Consider the following 23632-nt stretch of genomic DNA (forward strand, 5'->3'; position numbering starts at 1 on the left):
AAAATTATATCTTTAAATACAAATAAGGGGGGAATTGATAGTATTTGTTTATAAAGCATACTTTTAAGTTAATATTAAGTTTAATATTTTGGTAACATTGAAATTAAATTGTAAAAAGAATGAGTTAAAAATGTATCTGGAAGAGAGAGTTTTTTATTATTATGGTTTGGTAGAATGTGGTAAGATTTTTTATGTCTGATTTTCTTTAATAAAGTTTTCTTTTTGTATATTGCCATAATGTATTTTTGTTAGAAGTGGATGATTCTTTTGAGAATGTTATATATATGCCAATCTTAAAAAACCAACATTTGGTAGTAGAGCGTGGTTGCCCCCTCTGTTAATAAACTTTCAGATAGAACATTGATGTTGTTTAGGCTTAACAAAATAGCCAATTTCTCTAAGAGATAAATTAGACTTGTATTATAATTAGTGAATATAAATTAGAAAATATGGCATATAATATGATAAATTTGAGTCATATAGAAAAATTAAGTGACGATATATATCTTATTTGGGCCAACAGAGTTGAAAGTGAATTAAGAAGTTTAAAGATATGGAGAAGTGTGATAGAAGCTGATGAACCACCAAAACCATATAAAAAGGATGAAAAAGGATTTTTGTTAGAAGTGGATGATTCTTTTGAGAATGTTATATATATGCCAATTTTAAAAAACCAACACTATTTGATATGTTATTAGGAAAGTTTCATCCAAAAGAAAGATTATCTGCCATTGGAATTGAATAAAGATATGCAATTAAAACCAAAATCCTTCTGCGTCATCATTCTGCTATCTTAACACTCAGCTACAGCAATGCCCGAACTTTGATGCCAAGCTTCGTTGTTCATGTCCACGACTTCTAAAATATCACAGCTTTATTAATTAGCCGGCAGGATTTATCCTCTACGTGGGAAAAGAGCTCCTGGATTTATTTCTAACATGCTTCTAAATTCAACAGTGGGTCAAGGAAATTGCATTGTGCATCAATTCATCTGCAAACAGAATTTTCCTGTGCTTTTGCTTTTCGTCGGCTACAAATATGAAGTGTCTTTCAAGTGTGCCGTGATATGCGTTACGTGTAAAGTGATTAGTGAAAATTTTTCAGCAAAGTGTATCGTGATTCAGGTTAATATTTTGGTATAATGTGAAAAATTTTTAGTGATGATTTCATATTCAAGATTTATGCTTCAAAATTGAATTTTGTGTAAACTGATTATTGGTGCTTAAATTATGAATACAGAAGCTAAAGCCGCAATGTCAACAAACACACAAGAATTGATGGCCGCTATTGACACAACAAAATTTCAATTTCCTATTTTTTATGGATCTAAAAGCGATATTCCCATTGATAGATACATTTTGCTGTTTGAACAAAAATGTAGTACCAAAAATATCCAAGATAAAAATAGACCCTTTATTTTTTCTGAAGATCTATGCTGCTGCGCTTCTCATCTTTCTTCCCTTTGTTAGAACAGTTATGACGTCAAAAGTACAGATTTCATCGTATTTAGTTTGAAACTCTATTTGATACCTAATTAGGAGAATTTCATCTAAAAGAAAGATTATCTGCCATTGGAATTGAATAAAGATGTGCAATTAAAAGCAAAATCCTTCTGTGTCATTATTCTGCTGTCTTAATGCTCACCTACAGCAATGCCCGGACTTTGATGCCAAGCTTCGTCATTCATGTCCACGACTGCTAAAATATCACACATAAAAAAAAAAAAAAGCCTTCAGATTTTATATTATACCCAAAAAGACATTATTAAACACCATGTTCTTCACACTTAAACCATAAAATTCAATTCAACAGCAATATCACATAATATTTAAAAGAGTATACTTTAGAATATCCAATACACAGTCTCGTGTGCCGGTGATAAATTTTTTTCCATACAGTGTTGCCATTGCTTGCTTTCAGATTGTTCAGTTTCTTAAGCAAAAACTTATAAATGCTTTACAAAATATGAAATAGATAATAAAACAAATTCCAAATTTGGGCTTCCAGATGCCCATATTCCGGTGAAAACGTACGTTATTTAAAATTTGATGGATCTAGGTACTACTGTTTTACCACAATGCAAGAAACATACATACATTTATGCAGATTCTTCATTATTTATCTGCCTTAAATATAATACACGGCTCTAATATTTGGTGGCAACAATTTAAAAAGTGACTTGCCATTTACAGTGAATCAACGCAAAATGCCAAAACAAAATTAATAGCCCTTCTGGGCAAATTGCCCCTTTGAGCTTTTTTTTTAAAAAAAACCTACATATTTTCTGATATAAATATAAGAACATTATTGCTGACACTTCTGGAAGAACTGTCCAAGAATTTGTAATTAAAGAACATGCAATTCAATTTTCTTTTATTTTCACATATGATCAATTATCAAACAAATTAGAAACCATATAAATGCAAGTCATTACAGGTGGTAATCATACAGTAAATCAGTATATATATATATATATAAAAGCCATATATATATATATATATGGCTTTTTCATTAATACACAGTGACACGTGCCCAATGAATAAATGGGCAAGCAGTGCAAACACTGGTTTGGGTGTTGCAACTCATGATACTTATTCAATAAGTATTTAAATTCTTCTGAGATTCCATAGTCTATACGATATTGACTATACGATATTGTCTATACGATATATTATAACACCAATTCATTCTCAATGTAAGTGTGCTAGAAGACATTCACATGATGACCAATCACAGCCCACAGGTTCCTGAATAGCAAGAGAACTCGGAGTCAGGGTTCTCCCAGACAGAGGATGCCTAATAACATTAACTGTAGGTGGTGACATGTTATGCCGACAAATGCCTTTTGCTAAGCCTGGAAAGCTGCAGTACATCATCAGTGTATTTGTTTCTTATTACCGTGCCTCTTACATATACGACCTGTGATCAGATGATGTAAGGCAACTGTAGCAATCAAACTATAATCTTTCAGATGCAATTTTCTGTTACCAAGCAATGTGTTATATAAGATTTGTTGGATACAGTTAACAAATATGTAACAGACTGCAGGCATCAGCTTTACAGAATAAAATGCTCGTCCTGACAAGTAATTATAAAACAGTTCACAATTAGTTATCATTTTCAAATTTTAAAAATAAAACTCAGTATAAAATTGTAAAAAAGGGGGTCTTGGTTTTTTAATGCTATTTCCATTTGGGAACTTTCTGTTTTACTAGCGTTTTGATGGGCCGAATTCATAAAATCAGAAGTCCATACAACAAAGGACAAAAATTAATTATTTTTCATTGTAATTTACACATACAAGGTTAGAAAAAAATATGCCAAGTTTATAACTTAAATTTATTTAGCTGTTAAAAATATATTTTCACCAGCTGTTTCAAATTAAAATAACAACACTTATATTTTATATTTCAAAATATCAAAATGCTTACCTGGCCTACTGGTGTGCTGGAAGATATAGGAGTTAAAAATTCTTTAAATTCATACTTAGCACGTATCCACCTCTCCTTTTCTTCTCTGCAAAAACAAGGGGGAAGGGAAAATTTGAAAAAACTATATTATTTTATTATGATCTGATTAAATTAACATAGGTATGCAATTTTTTTTTACAAATACAACATTGTAATATATTATTAATCTAGTTTAAATTAAATACAAAAAGATAATATAAAAAGTTAAAATAAAAGAAAGCCATTTCAAAAACTGAAATATTTAGATATAATAGTATCATTAGTACCTGCTTGAATTAGGTGTGGGTTTGGCTCTACCTCTGGTATTGCCTTCCCAGATGCTATTTGCTATTGTATTTCCAAGAGACAACATTACACTTACATGTTCTGGTCTATAAAATCAAAATATTACAGTTTAAAATCATCTCATTTAATAAACAAAAATTCTTAGAAAATTTTATAATACTTTAGAGACAAGAAAACATTAAAAAACAAGATAAATGGTTACAAATAGGTCATAACATTGTCAGAGCATTACATGCAATTTGCAATGTAACAATATTTATATAAACAGAGCAATGACAGATTCAAAGGAATCTTCAACAAAACTCTCTTCAGCCCTCAGAACAGAAAATAGTACTAATGAATAAGAAAGACAAAATATCTACTAATAAAAACAGGAAAAGGTGTTTGCTATATCTACTGTAAAAACTAAGTAGTGAGCAGTTCAAATGGAAATAAAGGTGGTGAAACACAATCTAAATTACTGCCTGAGAACAGAAAAAAAGTTCTGTATAAGCTGTATGATTGGACAAAATGGTTCCCAAATATTCACACAAATAATACTAAAATCCACATAAATTAAAAATATTATTACTGTCAATTTCAGCTAACAGATCTGGAAATGAAATCATCAAGTATGTAAAAAATGGCAAACCAGTTTTACATTCTGGGTAAAGGTATTGGCTGATCAAGAATGAGATGATATTCCTATAAGTGCTTAAAAGCTGTAATTTGATTTTGGCATTAATAATAGTTTGGTATGATCAGTTCATCACGTTTGTTAAATCAAAGCACTATGTATGATTATGTTAACATCCACAAAAACAACCTTATCATTCAACAAAACCTGCTGCACATTCAACTGGAAAATCATATCCTGATATACAGCCATCTGTTAGCCATCACTCCATTTTTGCATAAACCAAGCACATTAAATTTTGGCATCAAAGACTAATCTTTTGACGGATTGGGCAAAGATTGACTGTGCTTCAGATAAACATGTATCTCAAGTCTCAGATGTATTTTTATCAAGTTCAAAACAGAATATAACATCCATTCTCTACTCCATAATGCTATGGTAAGAATACCCTTTTACTATTTATACAATACAATGCTATCCTCCTTTACTGCATGCAAGCCCAGTTCTGTCCCAAAACATGCAGTTTTGCCAAATTGTGAATTAGAGATGCTTTTGAACAAGACATTTGCTAGATGATATTTACAGCTCACTCAATTTAAAATGCAGCTATCAGAATGTGTATCACAAACAGATTTTGACCCACAAATTAGGTACAACCTTTCTATGAATTTACAACTGACATAAAAATACAACTGCCATACATTACAGTCCTCCATACAGAAAGAGGAATTTTAGAAATAGTTTTTACTCTGTAGCAACTTCGGATTTTTGCTAAAGAATTAAAAAATAATAAGTTTCACGATAAATCAGCATTAAACTTCATGATAATTCAAAATATTTTTAAACATAATATTTTGATACAACTTATTACAGACTAAGAAAAAACTAAGAAAACCATATAATGGCCATTTCAAACACAGAATACTTATTCAGAAGACTCAAACAATTTTTTGTTAATATGTTAAAAAACATCTTTTTAATGTCAAAGTATATTATTATTAATAAATACTTACAACCATTCATCTAAATCCAAAGACCTAACCCTAGATATATGAGAACCTAAATTCCGGTGAATACCAGAACATTCAATGCACATTAAGGCTCCAATATTAAGACTGGCCCAGTCAGGATCTAAAGAGATAAAAATAAAGGTCTAACTTTAATCTCTTACAGTCTTAACAGTCTAAACTTTAATCTCTTAAGCTTAAAAATAACCTTGATATTGAGTATTTTAATATATAACATTTGTTAATCGAGATAATCATATTTTCCATGAATCAACAATATTATATTTAGAGCAGGATCAGAAATTAAGAAGAAAGCTAATTTAACTCACACTTTCTTTTAAATGTAGCAGAGATACTATTTTCCAACATTCTAAAATAATTTCCGAAATACCAGAATGAATATCTCATTATTTTAAAACAAAAGCCTTTTGCCATGTAAATGTCAGAATTTAGATAAAAGGTAAAATTTGACATTTGGTATGTATGACAGTAAATGTTAGGAACTTTTCATTCAATTCTCAGTATTGCAGCCAACGAGAAAATGCATTATTCTCAGTTTGATACCTGTTCTGCATTCTTATATGGAACACTTGAAGAATTCATATACATGCAACAACCAACCAGAAAGATATAGTGATGGTTCTGACAAAGTCTGTAAGCTGAAATGCAGTTTATATGGGCTAAAGCAAGTATCATGCTGTTAAAATAAGTATTTTGGAGCCTTTGTGTCACAGCTTGGCTTCAAAGGAAGTGAAGTAGACCCATGATTATATATAAAGAAACAAAAATCGCAAGATGCTAGTCGTATGCTTGTATGTAGATGATGGTTTGGTAGCATCAACGGATCTACAAGAATCTGAAAAATTTCTTAGAAAATTGAAAGTGTGATTCCCAATCACAACCAAACCTGCAGTATACTCTCTTGAACTTGAAATTAAGCATCTTGAAAAATGGATGTATCAAAATTAGTCAACAAGCTGATGTAAAAGGATTCTTCAAGTATTTCGGCTGGAAGATTGCAAACTAGTACAAATTCGTATCCTGAATGAAATTTTAACCAAAAAGAAAAAGGATGATAAACCAAACACAGAAATTTCCCCTTTTACAGAAGCTGTAGGAGCTTTAAGGTATCTTATATTAAGTAATTTGGTGAAAGCGATTATTTAGTCTTGTTACCAAGTTAGATGAAGTTCCAGTAGTTCAGGTAGATAACACCGCAGCAGTTGAGAGTGTCATAAAATCCTGAGTTTTATCGAAATACAAAACATATCGATATCAAGCACTTTTTCATGTTAGAGAAAGTTCTAGAAAAGCAAATCATTCTGCAGCAGATACCTACAGAGGAGCAAGTTGCTGACATAATGACTAAACCTTTATTTAAAACAAGAATGGTGATTCTTTGTGGTAAGATAAAACTCTTGTGACCTTTCTCTTCTAGTTTGTTATTATTATTTTTAATATTTATTCAATATGGAAATTGTTAAAGTATGTTAAAAATTGAATAATAATATTATATATTTTAGCTAATAAGTTCTGGCAACAATGTTTCGAGAGGCTGTTGTTCCAAACATGCAGTTCAACTTTAGTTAATAATTTCAATTAAAACTTCTATTTTTTGCTCTGCTATTTGTTTTTTGTTTTAGCTCTAGAAACACTTTTTGAGTGATAACGTTTCAACTCATATTGTTCCCCAGTAAAGGTGTTTTCTTTGTCTTTGAAGCACATGGTTGTTTACTCTCCAGATGAGAAGAGCATCCTCCTCAATACATTTTCACTTCTTTTACAAGAATCACAGGGCTAAGAATATAACATTGCTCATTTTAGAAGACACTTCAGAAATATAAACAGAATTATTGTCATTAAACAACATCAGCCATCGTTCAAGCTGTAGTAAAGTAATTATGCATAATATTTTAAATTATTTCTGGCAACAAATGGCACCATATGTTGTATTTTGGGTCTTATTATACAAGTGGAGATTGGTCATCCATTTCACTTAAATTTATGTTTGGTATCCAGTCTGATGAAAAATCTAGAAAAATGTCAATCACTTAATTATTAAACCCATTATACAGCAGATTTGCATTTACGTTGTTGTTATTTTCTGAGCTTGTTATTTCACAAAATTATTTAGTGTGCCTTTTTTTTTAAATCCGGATATTTTGTGGATATTAAGAAGAATTAAGAATATTTTAAATTTAAGCCCTTTTTAATACAATTACAAAAAAGAAACACACTCATGATTTTACTGCTTGCAACGTTGAAAAACGTAAACATGTCGCATTGACGGTAATGCAAAAAGAGCAAATTCTTCAAAAGATGGAAGCATGTGCTACTCCTCGGTTTATAGCAGAATCGTATGGAATTGCAAAACGATTGTGTATGATATACAGAAAAATAATGAAAAGCTGTTGAAATTTTACAGCAACAGTGATTCTAACACCGGAATCCAAAACCGGAAATCTTTGCACAAGGCAAAATCGGCAAACCTCGATGCTGTGTATATATAATACAATGAATAATATAATAAATTTATATATGTAATAATAATTTAATGCATACAATAAGTTATTGCAATAATGTATATAATAATTTAATTTAATGTATCTTATTTATTTTGCACTTTTAGTCTGAATATTATGATTTATCTTTTCTGTCCTGAAATCCTAAAATCCGCCAACCTCTGGTCCCCAGGCTTTGCGAATTTTTGGGCTTCTACTGTACTAATAATGTAGGATATCTGCATAAAATTTATGGAGAGATGGATCAGAAAACATAACCCTATGATTATGGCATAACCCTATGATTATAAATTATGATTCTTAATAGCACATCAAATAGTCGTTGTTTCATTAGTCAATAATTTATTACCAATACAAAAATGACTACAAGAATTCACTGTAATACTGCAAATGGATATTCTGAAAAATTCATCTACGTTTCCTTCCCCCCCCAAAAAAGGAAATAGAAGTACTTCAATCCTGTGCTGTTCTACTAAAGTTCATAGCTTCAAAATGGGTTTTATTAATCAAGAACTTCCAAATTCATAATTATCATAAGGTACTCTTGAGAAGCAAGTACCAAAAGTTTGAAAAAAATTCAAAAATAAAATTTAGCAAAAATTAATTAGGAAGGTTGAAAGCTGTGATTGAAGTAAAACCGATTTTAACTAAAACTTTCATTTTCGGAAACTCTGTGTTGATGGTAAAACACAGAAAATGCTCCTGAAGTTCAAACTGAATTTTTAGAAATATTCTTATAACAATAAATTTTTTTAATACAATCATACAAAAAGGAAAGAAAAGGGGGGGAATTCTTTAGTCTAGTACTTCTGCATGGTAGTATATATCAAGGAAATGTAAATGAAAACAGCAGTTAAAAAGTTGTTAATGCCCACAAGATATCGAATTGCAATACTTGCCACTATAACCTCTTACCATGGTTCTTGTTTGCTGCATCTCTGATTTTGATGCATTACTACTACTTAACTACTGCTGGTGCCATTAAGCTTACTCCATGCAACTCCAAGCTTACTCCACTACACATCACAGCTCCAGTTCCTAACCCCTCATTTCCTTCTACTACTTAAAGTACTCTGCAGGCCATGGCCTTTACTATCTACATAGTTACTTGTCAAATTCTCAGGACACAGCATAGATCTGGAGACTTTCAAATAACTATACGTACTACAAAACAGTACAATTATATATAATAAAACTACTATAAATCAGAACAGATGGTACAAACATATTTTTTAGCTGAACAAACATCACATAAAAACAATGATTAAACAAAATAAAGGAACTTGCAAAATATTCTAGAAATCTGCAATAATTTAAAAAGAAAGCCATACTTGGAGCATCACAGTCTACACAATGACTATTGCCAGGTATACTGTTCTTGATGGCCTGGATTGAAGCAGGATCAACAGCTGATGTTGTACGACCTGACTGAAAAATTTTATGAAGATAAAAACAGCAATGAAAGTATACATATTTTTAAAACAATCACAATATAAATAAGAATAACTATAACTTACTTTAGTTTTACAACTCTCATTCCCCTGCAAACTAGTGAGTATCTGTTGTTCAATGGCTGTAATCCATGCTTCACGATCCTGAAAGAAAAGTATGATGAAAAGTTTGTATTAAAAGAAATACATATAAAACCAATAAATACTATGATTAACTATAAATTCCTTGTCAAATTTCCCATGAAAGATAGTAAATTAAAAAAAATCGCAAATATTGAAATGTGTATTATATTAACAATAATCCTGGGAAACGAAAAAATAACTGATAATGGATATGCATTCAACATTTTAAATAGAACTGATGGTTAAATCCACAGTGTTATGCCTTATGCCATAATACAAATGAAGTAATGAATTCTGAAGCCCTAGCAGCACAACGGAATTACTTTTCAGCCCTAATTTTAACTTACTGCGAATAACTAACTAAATAAATGAATTTTTTCTTGTATGTTTTATGATAAAAACATTTATTGAATTTCTTATGCATACAAAATATAAACATAAAAGACATTATTGTACACACTGCGCTATTCCATGTACTGCTGAAAACGATATGGTATTATCACAAAGCTCTCTAAGCTGTTTGCACCGCAAAGCATGTGCCGAGTCCCAACAATGAGATGATGAGCAGCATGTTTCACAAATACTCAAGAGGATTCATATCTGGTCACCTCTAGTGACAGTGAGTATTCCAACCTTATTGTTATGCTTGCTGAACCATTCCTGTATCATGTGTGGCTGGTATGGTGGAACATTATCTGCTTGAAACAGGGCATCATTCTGTGAGAAAAATAAGCATACAAAAAGTTGGAGATGATCAGCTAACAGTTCAGCACAGCAATGGGCATAATCCAGCATGAGAGCCCAGACAATTATAACATTGCCACTGGTTTATACAATGCCTGCAGTGCTTCATGCAGTTTATGCTACACATAAACTCTTATCATCTACTAACAGCACTCAGAATCTTGATTCATGAGACCAAAACACGTTTTCATTCTTCTACCATACAGTGATGGTGTGATTTTGGAAATTGATGGTGCGATTTTGAAAATTGAAACAATCAATGTTTTCCCAGCAGCAGTAGAATTCAAGCTAGCTGCCAACTATTGTAACCAAGTCGTGTCAGTTGCCAATGAACAGATTCTGATGCAAATGCTGGACAAAGCATCTGCATCAAAATCTGTCTAGTTGCGTTTCTTGTACAATTGCCTTCAATATGATTAGAGGTATTTGAACACCTTGCACGAGTTTCTGGTTTAAAGCTACATTTTGTATAATCCACATCAGCTTTTGTACTTTTTGAGGTACTGCTGGTACATTCATGGCACAGTACTGAACAACATGCCCAGAAGTTTGGCAGTCACCAATATTGAATGAAAGCACTAAAATATTTTCTCCAATTAAAATCACTTAAGACTTTACATCATACAGGTATGGTTCCTGGCTTACTTTTTATGCAATCTGAACAAGGAATCTTAACTTATGGATTTCATGAAAAGACATACTTTATGCAGGAACATTTATTCACCTCTAAATAACTGGGATAGAGAGCCAGCCGCAGCTATGACCGTAATGTTCAGCTACACTAAAAAGATCATGCCCTAAAACAAGGCGATCTATTCACAACACACATATAAATAGCAATCTTTTCTCGATGGTGTGTTGCTAAATTTAATGAGCCTAGTAACTGTAGGGACTACTTACATTAATATTCCTCTGACTGACCAACAGAGGGATCCTTACAATAAGAACTTTTTATTTGAAAGTTCACTAAAACGGGCCTATCCGATGATATTATTAAAAGTTGCAGACCTGTCTATTTTTTACGAGCGTTTAGTTTAATATTGTATTATGTTTCTAGGTAAGTCCATTTTACAGTGCTTTACAATACAGAGATGCTAGTTTTATAATGAATAACCAACTATTTTAGTATAATTTGATGGACATGTAAAAGAAAGTTTTTATTTTTTGTGCTGAATATGACAATTATAGTCAAGATATCTCTACATAAAGTAAATATGACGTGGGTCACTGAACCTCCATTAGTAATAATTTCATGACTTCCTATAGCCTGTAGACTATTTAGAATGATTTATTATGAAGAATTAATATTTGTACGATGGAATAGAGGAAATACCCCCCCAAAAGAAGAGATAATGAATTACTGAAAATTAAAGCTATTATTTTATTCTATTTATAATTAGTTTTCAAATCCTACATATGTATTTCACAAATCATCAAGGAAAATTATATGATGTTGCTAGTCCCCAAATAGTTTAATTTCAGAAGTAAGTGATTTTTGATCTGATCACGAACAGTTCAAAAGTTTAAAGAGATTAAACACACCAGTCACACACTGAAAACTAGCATTTCAAATTTCTACTATTGGATACAGACTAAAAGAAATCTGCACAGAATTTTCTTGTTAAACAAAAAATATATTTATGAATGCACAAAGCAGAGAATTAATATAACAAGTTTGTTGGGTTTTGCAAAAATGCACCAAAAATTATTAAAGAATACACTACCCGATAGAAGAAGTTATATAAATTTAGCTGCAAAATTATGCAAATATCATATATAGAACAATCATAACTATAAGTTTGTTCAGTCAGCAAAATAAAGGTGTTAGAAATGTCAGGTGGGTCAATAACTGACGCTTCTATCATGTGAAATCCATTTTTTCACCTTGGAAGCCATGTGTAGTTGAAGACATGCTTGCCTCGGAGTGTGTGTATGTGTGATTATGGCAAAGCCTTGAGGGCTATCTGCCTAAGGGAAGGGATGCCTTCGTGGAGGCCTTTCTAAGGGAACTGGCTCGTATACACATTACACATAGTTAAAACACGAAAACGCCCATTTAGCCAGCCCGTTCGCGGGATTCGAACCTCGGACCGAACTACCAGTGTTCAGCGACTTTACCACTGAAGTTTCAGGAAGGCAGTTTCAGGAATCGGATATTAGCTAGAAACAAAGCATACCTACACATGTCAATAGCGAATTTTGAGAAGACCTGATTGAAAAAGGGTATGTGAACTGTGTCAGGGGTGCTGATGCATATATACTAGCAGCCAACCTATGTTTAGAACACTAGATATGCCAGAAGGCATATGAGTACTAAAGAATATAACTCTATCATTTGTAACAATTGTAACTTGGAAATTAAACAATTGTAAGTTAAATTTTAATTTTAAAGTCGCTTTTCTACCAATTTTTGTTTGCACTTACAACTCCCTACTAGAATGAGTTTTTAGATTCGTGTTGAATGCAAATGAGTTATATGAATTATTTAAGGAAGGTTCAACTTACTTTGTGAGAGAGAGCTAGGAATCCTGAGTAGTGTGTGTTGCCTTCGGGCTAAATCTCTCTTGATGAAGCTGTTATGCTCGGCCACATTATTACATGCCTTTTGATATTTGCTGGCTATTTTAAATTCAGGGCTAATTATGTCGGATACTTCGCTTCGGCTAAGTCTCCTTTAATTAGTTATAGTTTATTTCTTATTCTGAGTTTAAGCCCGAGAGAGGGGCCAACTTTTATTCATAATTGAGTAAAATAATGGGTATTTTAACCCTTCATGAGGCTACATCTTTAGTTAATTGAACTCTGCGATAAGTCACTAACAGTTTACTAGGTTCATTGATATTTATTTTAGACAAAAAGTGTGCGGAACCCTACAGAATGAAATTTAAATATTACTGAAATAAAAGGACTGACTGACTAATTTAAAATTACTGAGTGACTTAAATATTAGTGAGATAAAAAGAGTGAAAAGGGTGACTTAGGAAAGAACATTACATCTCTAAACTTTTCTAAAATGAAACAATATGTAGGTCAATCATTGACTGACAGGAACAATTCCTGTTCAATGCTTTATTAATCACTAGTAATGTGCAGTTAAAGTTATAAAACTGAGGGAAGAGTGGAAAAAATGGTAAAGTTTGAAGTCAAATGTGTTGGTAGTTCTGAAGATAATTCTTGACTCAGTTTTGATAAGAAGAGGTATAAATGATAAGCAATTTATATATACTGTTTCATTTTAGAAAAGTTTAGGGATGTAATTTTCTTTCCGAAGTCACCCTTTTCAGCCTTTTTATCTCACTAATATTTAAGTCACTCAGTAATACAGTTAGTAAGTCAGTCCTTTTATTTTAGTAATACTTATACTATTTCATTGTGTAGGGTTCCTCACTCTTTTTGTCTCTCCCTCTGTCTCCCTAAGGAAAGCAATAAAATAATCAGTTATGTCTTACTTGAAGACTGGAAAGCAGATGCCATAGTGCCTTTCGCTCAGCACGTAACATGCAACATTTACTACTGGAAATTAAAAATCAATGTTATCTTTTACCTTTTAGAAATATATTTCTAATAATAATTTTTATAGTACAGCTCTGTTTTCAGTGGCCTTTTCTGTGAGTTTGATTCCTTTACCAAATTTAATTATCTGAAGTTTCTCTGATATCATTTATACCTCTTCTTATCAAAAATCAGTTCAAAATTATCTTCAGAACTATCCACACGTTTGACTTCAAACTGCAAAATCAAACTTTACCACTTTTTTCACTCTTCCCTCAGTTTTATAACTTTAACAGCACATTAATAGTGATTGATAAAGCAATCATAACGAGATTTCGTGAATATGGGAATATTTAATATGCTTGGTGGTTCTGAAGATCATTGCAAATGAGAAGGCAGACTTAATGGTGATGAATGACAACTATGATGACGGTAACAAGCTGCAGGCTGTAGCAGATCATACAAATAGCAGTTTCAGCAGCATTAAATAAATTATTTGAGGCCTAGGAAGCAGCAGCCGACTACAATATGAGCAGGCAAATTTCCAGATACAGGGAAGTAGAAATGAACATTTCTTATTAGATATAGTAATGTTAATAGAGTCAAAAGTCATTAATTCTGACACCCATAATCCGGGCCTCAAAGCTACAAACTTTCAGCGCATGCGTCGTGCTGACGCATGCGCATAGGCATCTCTGCATGCGTGTAAGACCTTTATGGCTGCGAATATGCGTGTGCGTAAGTGCATAATACGTTTACGCCTGCGCATTTAATGTATAACGGACGGTATAAGCTAAGCTAAAATTATCTTCTAATTCAGTTAATGTTGCAGATTGCGTTGCTCCTTAATCTTCGAATTGGATCCGGCTTATTATTTTTTGTAGACTGTTAGAGCAATTTTATAAAAGTAAGCTTGAACTTTTGATTATGTTAAATAGAATTTCCGATATATATTTACTAATATGTAAAGGATCTACAAAACGAAAGCATGTTTTGAAATCCGAAATCTGTTTATCAATTTCACGCTGCTTTGCGGCGGGGGGAGAGAAACGCCGTGGCACGCAATGAAATGGAAGTTGATCTGTCCGCACTATCCTTATCTTCAGGGCACATGTTTTTATTTTATTTGGCTTATAATTTTTTACTAAATGTAGTATTTCATCTCGATGTACTCCGTCTTTGATATGATTTAAATCAAGTTCCTCGTCATTATAATTCACTTCCGATAGTGAAGAAAGTGAGAGAGAGGTTATTGAAAATGAAAATATTTTGATTGACAAATTAGTCGGTATTCTCGACACAGCAATTATAGGACTTGAACAGCGGAACTTTGTAACTAAACAAGAAATTATGTCTGTTTAATATAATTAAAGAGAAAGTATTGTCACATGAAATGAAGCAACTTAAACAACTTACACTGAAAGAAATGTTTAATAAAGTAAACAAATAAATATTAAGCTTTTTCTTTTTGTAAATTTTGATACCCTTTAGATCATAATTGTTCTTTATTTCATAAATTACGGTTCATATTTTTAATTTTGTAATTTCTGCATGCCATCTTACCAGATTTAAAGTGATGATCTATAATCCGGAAAAATCGATAATCCGGAATCGCCGAAGTCCCGATGAGTCCAGATTAACGACTTTTGACTGTACAACTATGTATTCTCAGGACGATGTAGTTTTCTTTTAAATAATATTGTGATAGTTCACAGAAATTTCTCCATTTCCAAATATAACAAATATTTATAATTTGTTATATTCTTATTGCAACTGCATTCTTCAAAATTTCCATATATTCTGGCATACCAGCCCACCTTTAATTTCAAACTACATTTAAAATTTTTAGGTACATTTGGCGTATATTGCACATAGATTTCTTTATGAAGAAACCTGATAGATACATATGTAATGTTATTCATCCGAAGATTTTTTTCCAGTCCTTCAAAAAATGGTTTCAAAAAGCGGCATTTAACGCAGGTCTGCACAAGAATGTTACTCAACTCTTTCATGAAAAGAAAGGCATAATTTCAAGTAAAAATACACTTCCAACCGGAATGAACTCACAGAATTATAAGTCAGATGTTTTCTTATTCTGTAATCACTTAAAGACATGATTTTGAAGCGAACATCGAAGGCTTTATTAAATCACATTTCTTTTAGCTATGGTTTCAAATACAAAATCATTCAGTTTGCAAAAGAAAATGGAAATCATGCTGTAGGAAGTATATTTCGTGCCAGTCAAAGCTCCAGAAGTAGATGGGAAAAAAAATAAAATCCCAAAAATTCATATGCCAAAGACTAAAAGTGCTTTGAATAAAGCACTAACAAAATAGGCTCTTCTAGAAGAAAGTGTTGCAAATTGAATCCTAGAAAATCACCAGAAAGGGTTAATTGTAACAAGACACAGCATATGTTTATCTGCCTTAAAGTAGGCAAAAAAGAATGAAAATGAGAGTGAAAACATTAAAAACACTTTGAGTTGGTGCAATCAATTTATGGCATGGAATAATTTAATTCTATGAAAACAAAGTCTCACAAAGTCTTCCAAAAGATTTGGAGAACAAACTAATAAGTTTCCCGAAGCATGTTATTGACCTACAAAGGCAAAAAGAAAAATTATTTACTGTCACATATTGGAAATGTGGACGAAACTTCAGTAAGGTTTGATATGATAGAAATTAAAACAATTAATGTGAAAGGAACAAAAAAGGTTTACACAAACCAGGGTTGCTACTCAAAGAGGAGAATGAAATTCTCTGATTTTCAAGGTATTTTTTTAAAAGCTCCAGTCTGTCTGTGTAGTGCATGTTGGCTGTGCTGAGAAGTAAATTAATTATGGTACCACTTGAAAACACAAAAATTTGCCAATTACATATGACATATATATATAATCCCCAAAACATTACTATTATAACTATAGTAGGAGTTATTTTCTCCACTAAAGATTGGAATTAGAATCTACCCAATTTGGATTAAAAAATGCCTTTTTGTGGAGACATTTTGAAGCTTAACAAAAGATAGAAATCTATTTAATGAAAAAATATGCATTAAATTTTGCGATAGCATGTCATCATACTGCTAGAATTAGACTCAGGATTATGCTAGAAAAAACTGCCTGAAATTTAAAAGTATTATTAACTAATAAATAAATAAATTTAGAGGGAAGAAGCCACATCAAATGATACGAATAACATTAAAATAAAGTTAATTACTTAAAAACAGAATTACGATAATCAGTGATATTTTGGCGATTATAGTTTTATTAGATGGTTAATTTTTATTTTACTACGAAATAACATATAAGGCATTTATTAAAAAGGAAAAAAAATTTAAAATATTTTGCGATAAAATCCTAGCATACACTATGGCCATGGCACAATTTTTAAAATTGTTGCCAACACCAAAAGGCCCCGTTTACAGCTCAATATAATGTCACCAAATCCTGTATACTAGGATTAAACCGATTTTGTTTTATACAAGAATGAAAAGGTATTTTCTTTAGTTCAACATGTACTGCACATGGGCAAGCAAGTCTCTTGATTCTCAGGGACATTGGCTGCCAATGTACTTTCATAAGATTGCCACCCCAAATTTAAAAAAAAATGCTTATTGATTAATAAAATTTTTATTTCATACTCACTCAGTACTTACATATGACAAATTGTACAAAAAGTACCTAGATTAGACAAGAACGTACCATGAATATAAAATATTTAGGAGTGGTGTAGTGAGAGTTCAGCCGCCCCTGATTTTGGCTGTTCGCGTACTTTTACAAGTTGCACCCCCACTAGGAACAACCCTGTTGATTCTCGAGGTTACTGGAAATTTGCTTTGCCTTTCTAAAGAACAATCTGATTGGAGCTATGAAAATTGGCTCTATGCCAGCTGCCCAAATGACACTTACGCAATACATAATTCACCAAGAAAGTGATCCCTTTGTTGGTGCAAAACTAGTTTTTTTTTGGTATCGCCATATGAAATTCCCCTATTCTTCCAAATTTTGACTAAAATATTTAAATTCCCCAATTCAATTTTTTAATTCCTTGACTTTTACGGTTTTTCAGGTAGCGTGGCAACACTAATAAAAGCAACAGATCAGAAAAAAGATCTCAGCTCATCATACTGCGTTCCCACTTAGCATATGGTAAAAAATTTAAACTCATGGTTATTATTGAAAGAAAGAAGATGCTGAAATGCAACTTCCCTAATGGTGTTTTCATTCATGTTCCCAAGAAACTGGATAAGAAATGTTTGGCAAAAGTGTCCTGTTGTCTTAAAGAATCTAAAAAAGTCTTTTAGTTTGGGACAGCTTCAGATCCCTCCTAATGGATAATACAAAAAAATTGTTGAAAGAGTATAATACCGACATGGCAGTTATTCTAGATGGATTAACGCCATTAGTTCAGTGTTTAGATTACTGTATCAATAAACTATTCAAAGAAAATTTTAAATGATAGTAGAATACATGGATGTTAGAATGTGTCATACCAGTTCAGACGTTGAGAGAATGGATAATAAAAGCAAGGAATGAAGATAGAAATGAGAAAATTAAAAAGTATAAAAAAATATAGTATGCCTAACAATCTATATGGAGCATAAGATGACTATTTATTTATGGACCAGAGTAAGAGTTGTGGCAGTGCTTTATCGACTCCATTAGAAGGTCATTAGAAAGGCCTATGAATCACAAAACTTCAGCTAACAGTTAAAACCAACTTTGTCTAACATTTAAAACAGGAAAGCGCATCTTGCAAGAGCTAAATATTTACACATTAACACATACACAAGAGCTGACGCCAGAGAGCGGCAATGAAAGGGCAAAATAAGGTTAGAAATGAGTAGTAAGTCTCCGCAAAATAGTCGAAGTTTTTACCCTGGTGCTATAATGAGCAAATATGCATATTGCACAGCAAAGATCAATCCTGCCATTCACTACAATGAGGATTTCTGCCATAGTACTCCTCGCTCGCCTAAGAGGGGAGATGCCTCTGTGGAGGACATTCTAAGGAAAACTGGCTCATATACATGTTACAGATGGGGATAACAATGAAAAAGCCCTTGCAGCCAACCCGTTCACATAGACAAATAATATATGAATTTAAAAAAAATCTTCTCTTGTCCATTGCTCTGTGGGTGGTGGTTGCACTGTGAAACCACCGCGCGTCTAGGACTTTGAAACTTACTGAGGTAGTAGGGGAAAAACTTACCTTTCTTCGTGCATGTTTCCAATAAATGACGAAATTTACGAATTTAAAAATGAATTATGTAAGAATTGCATTACATGTAATTTTTTACATTATTTTACAAAGTAAATTGTCAGAAAAAATTAAAAAATAAACATTTATGTAATTTTTCTATAGCAGTGAAAATATAAGTACCTACATAATAAGGACATTTGGCTGAATGGATTAAAAAGCTCAGTAAAATAAGGATAAAAAAAAAAAAAAAGACTCAATTTTTTTTTTTTTAAATTTCAAAGAACAAATTTGTTTTGTGATACTGTTCAAAGCATGTTTTGTCTTTTTAGTACATGCATAGCACGTTTCGCACATATATCTTCTATGAGGTTTCTTCCTTGTGCTACAAAATGTACACTGCCTGGATCTAAATTTCACTGGTATATTTCGAGCGTTATTTAGTTTTTTTTTTTTTTAATCTGGCACATGAAATTTGTGGTTTTTTATGTTAATGGAGGGGGGGGCATGGCCTTTTTGGCTTTGGTACAGACCATTTGTTTTCAATTCATACTTATTTTATTCGTATTTCGTCCCAAAATATTCAGAAAATATTTTTAGTTTAAATAAAACTTTAAGCGATTTCTATTTTTAATTATAGAAAAGTATATTTATATTAAATTTAAACCACAGGAAATAATTTATAAAATCACAATACTAGCTTGGGGAGCAAGTGTGTTGAGGTCAAAGAAAAGTCTCCGGAAAAGAAAGACCTTTTTACTGGAGAGGTGCATGTATTGTTTAGTAATAAAATAACTCTGTGGTTATAAAGAATTAATAAAGGGTTACATTATACTCACATCAGAACTAGATGCTTCAAAATGCCATTGTTTATTATCCAAGGATACAATGATGAATTCATGATCATCTGAATCTGAAATTTAAGATCCATCTGACATTAATAAATACATATATTATATCTTGTAAGAAATTTACAAGAAATTAAGAATATATCATTAACTAAAATAATCTTTCTTTAATGATGACCTTTATACCTGAAAAGGATCATTTTTGCTCAATTAAACAAACATCATATGCTTTTATAGATATTTTAAAGATTTATGCTTCAAATAACTCAAGCCAAAACACCAATATTTAAAACAATTTTGTAATTATTTATAATATTCAAACATCTAAATTAAGTTGCTATTTAAACTATAACCTTTTGAATGCACTGAAATCTTCCATTCCATGGAAGACTTGATGATTACAATAACTTTCTTTCAGTCAGTCACATACTTAATTAATAAGCCTGTAAACAAGTCTATGAATAAAACAATTTAAATTGTTAATATTTACACATACTATGCATTAAAACAGCAGCAGTTTGCCCAATGAAATTAGAATTCATACAGTAAACAGTGTAATTTCATCTAAAAATTTTAACCAAATTTCATAGAACTAATATATACTAATTTTACTGCTTGAACTGGGGATAATGTCTTAATATGATAGAGCTATTTCAATAAAACATTCGTATAATACTGTTTTACTGCTATATATTAGAAAGAATGGACTGGGAGATCAGAAACAGCGATTGAGATTTGCTTGTGCTGTTTCCTTTAGAAGCTCTTCCTTTTGCAACTGCTGAACAATAAAGTTCATGATGTGCTTTATGGACTACAATGGATCAACTCGATGGACTGATGGATTACAAGTCTGCAGATGATGTAGGTGTAGTACATCAAGTTCATGCACAGGCTATGCTGAGTGGCATGAACACATAGCACAACACTGTTGCACTGAAAAAAATGGTTCTCGAGTTATCTTATAGGAATAGCCATACCACTGGCTTTAAAATTAAATCAGCATAAGATTGAGCTATCAGTGCTCCAGGAAAAGCAGCTAAAGAGTTGTGATTCAGTATGAGACATGGAAAATATTAATGATGCCAGAAAAACAAATTTTAATCAATTAATATTTGAACTGGAGGCATTTCAAACTTCAGTTACTTAAAATTCATCCAGACTGTAACAGGCATTCATTTAAGTTTAAACCTGTATTTAAAATGTTTTTTATAAACTTTTATGAATGTTAACTGTATACGTTAATAATATCTGCTATAATAACTTGTATTTGAAATTACTTTTAATATCTAAAGAAAGGATCATGATTTAGAAACAATCAACAGAACTTGTGTTCACTCAATACTCACTCATAGCTATAATCTCACATTCAATTTTTGACAATCTATCTCAAAGCAACTCACAGATTAGAAAAAGTATTTACTGATAAAAAAAAACTGGATTACATCTAAAATATATAGTTAAAACACAATTATAACAAAAACAATTTTTAATTATGTTTTATAATATATCCATCGAAAAACAAACCATCTAACGCATCCATGTTTCGGAGTCCTGTACTTTTCATTCTTCTGTGTCTTTTTTTTACAATAGGTGTATCTAGCCTACTTAAAAGAGGATTTGTGCTAGGAACAGCAGGTATTAACTGAGTTTCACTCCCATTTAAAACACCTGTAAAAAAAAAAATTTGCTTATTACAATGCAAAGACATCACACATAACCTGATAATAAATTTTTAAAAGGGGAAGTATATATAAGGTATATTCTGAATCCTTTCAGCATGCCTTTGTAGTGTTGCGATAGCACACAGGGTACGTATCAAGAGGTCCAAGTTCTAGTCCCGGTGAGGGCATTGCCCATTTTTCATGTCTGCTGCTTCAAAAGTAACTGACTTACATATACTTAAAAAATAACCAACTTTTCAAATTACATTAATAAAAGTATCATATAAGTATCTCCTAGAAAATGTGTGGCAGTGTTCAGGAAACCAGAAGAAATAAAATGCTGTTGTTTCAGCACACTGCTCTCTTTAGAAAATATGCGATTTCAAAAACCCATTGGACAGACAAATGAAAAGACAATGTGACATTATTATTGATATACAGTATCCTGCTCAACAAATTTCATAATAAGTGCTCAAACTGCTGACTACTGACATTGCCACTCAGATGGGATAGCATTTACTGATACTGACTGCCATAGCAAAGAGCTTAGATTCAAATCCTAGAAAAGGCATGCATGTTTGTAAGCATGGAAGCTGAAACACAGGAAGCTGAAAGTCCTTTGGACAGGCTGGTGTTAGGGAAAGAGGGATGGCAGACCCTCGAACTACTTATCAGGAAGTTTTTGCACAAAATTAGGGTAGAAGTACAACAATTTAACTATGCCCAATGATACCTAATGCCTACCAAACAGAATGCACACATAAGGATTTGCTTTAACCTGTACCTGCATGTGCAAGTGAAAATTTGGAAAAAAAAATATATATATATATATATATATCCCAAGTCACGCTTTTCAGACATGAAAAATGTACGTTCAGTTTTATCAAGCAGCCCAGTAGAACTCCAAATACAGAACTGTCCTTTTTTTTAACTTGGTGTACATATATGTAAATGAACTTTTTAATAAAAATACACTTAATCACATATTTTGGTTACAAAGGCCAATTCATTTTGATAATGAAAAACATTTCTGCAATTTTTTGCATTAGATAAATTCCATTTTTTGGGTGAATAATCCACCATCTTCAAGAATTACTTTAAAATTTCAATGGTAAATATGTATAAAGAATGTATTTGTCCCTCCTTTTCAGATGCTGAGTTTAGACTCTAAATGCACAATAAACTGGTAAATCAATAACTGGTTTGCTTACATTTTACATAATGTAAATACAAACAATCTCAGGGAAAGAATTTGTTGAAATTTCCTTGGCATGCAAAATTTGGGGGGGGGAACTAGAAAAGAAGACTAGAGAACAGTTTTTTAAATAAAGCTTAAATTTCAAAGCGAGTATTTTCCATAATTGCTAATGTAGCGATCACATGTTTTGACGAAGCCTCGGTAGTTGCTTGCTCGTGTCGCCATCCATTAACACCAGTGAGAAATACAGCATTGCATGAGTGGGACCTGAACCTGGGTCAGTTTATTACGGATGGCTTTTGGTAGTACATTTAAAATATGAATTAGATCTTTGCTGCATAATTTCTTGAGATTAAATATTTGAAAATGATCTAGAAAATGTATTAAACATGTACAGTACAAAAAAATGTATTTTAATTTCTTCTTTCTTTATTTTATAACCACTCAGATAGTGACTGAATTAATAGAATGTGTATATTAACTGAAAAAAAAAAAGAAATTTCAATAAAAAGATTTAGAATTTGTCTTGTAATTAATGCATACATGCAGAATGCAACGACAAATGTAATGCAGGGTTTCAGTTTTAGGGGAAACCTTACCAATGGGCTATTTGAAAAAAGGGCATTTATTTTTGCTATTGAAAAATTTGACAAATACAATGCAAAGAAAATACTTTCAAAATAATTTTTATGCTCTAATATAAAAATTATTCAGAAAGCAATTTCCCTGGTGGATATGGCAGCATCAGCAATGTATCCCTGATCCACTGATGTATCTCCGATCTTGCTACGCATTCCTTAGCTGATGTATACTACACCTGCCTATGCTTGATGCTCTCTGTAAAACTGAGTTTCATGCACATCTGCTCTTATGTGCAACACAGTAGACCACCAATAATAAAGTATTTTTACTTTCAAATCCTACAAATCGCATTTCTGGATGCAAATAAGAAAATATTTAGCCAAGCATTATAAAAACTGTGCAAAATTGAACGAACAACAACAAAAAAAAAAAAAA

The 23632-nt window shown here is 31.8% G+C and overlaps 1 protein-coding gene across 1 annotated transcript in view; it reads right to left on the reverse strand.

The window, feature by feature from the left end:
- The window catches only part of CenG1A (Centaurin gamma 1A), a 197418-nt gene that overhangs the window by 15426 nt on the left and 158360 nt on the right, over positions 1-23632 (reverse strand). Inside the window, exons 12-18 of the mRNA XM_085809112.1 lie at positions 21281-21424; positions 19748-19821; positions 9418-9495; positions 9232-9328; positions 5385-5502; positions 3737-3841; positions 3432-3516 (exon numbers count right to left, since the gene is read on the reverse strand). Coding sequence (XP_085665238.1) covers positions 3432-3516; positions 3737-3841; positions 5385-5502; positions 9232-9328; positions 9418-9495; positions 19748-19821; positions 21281-21424 — 701 coding nt within the window. The remainder of the gene's footprint in view (positions 1-3431; positions 3517-3736; positions 3842-5384; positions 5503-9231; positions 9329-9417; positions 9496-19747; positions 19822-21280; positions 21425-23632) is intronic.

Source organism: Stegodyphus dumicola, chromosome X2, assembly GCF_044657685.1.
Source record: "Stegodyphus dumicola isolate Sdum_Otavi_A_Nest chromosome X2, ASM4465768v1".
NCBI classification, from domain to species: Eukaryota; Metazoa; Arthropoda; class Arachnida; order Araneae; family Eresidae; genus Stegodyphus; species Stegodyphus dumicola.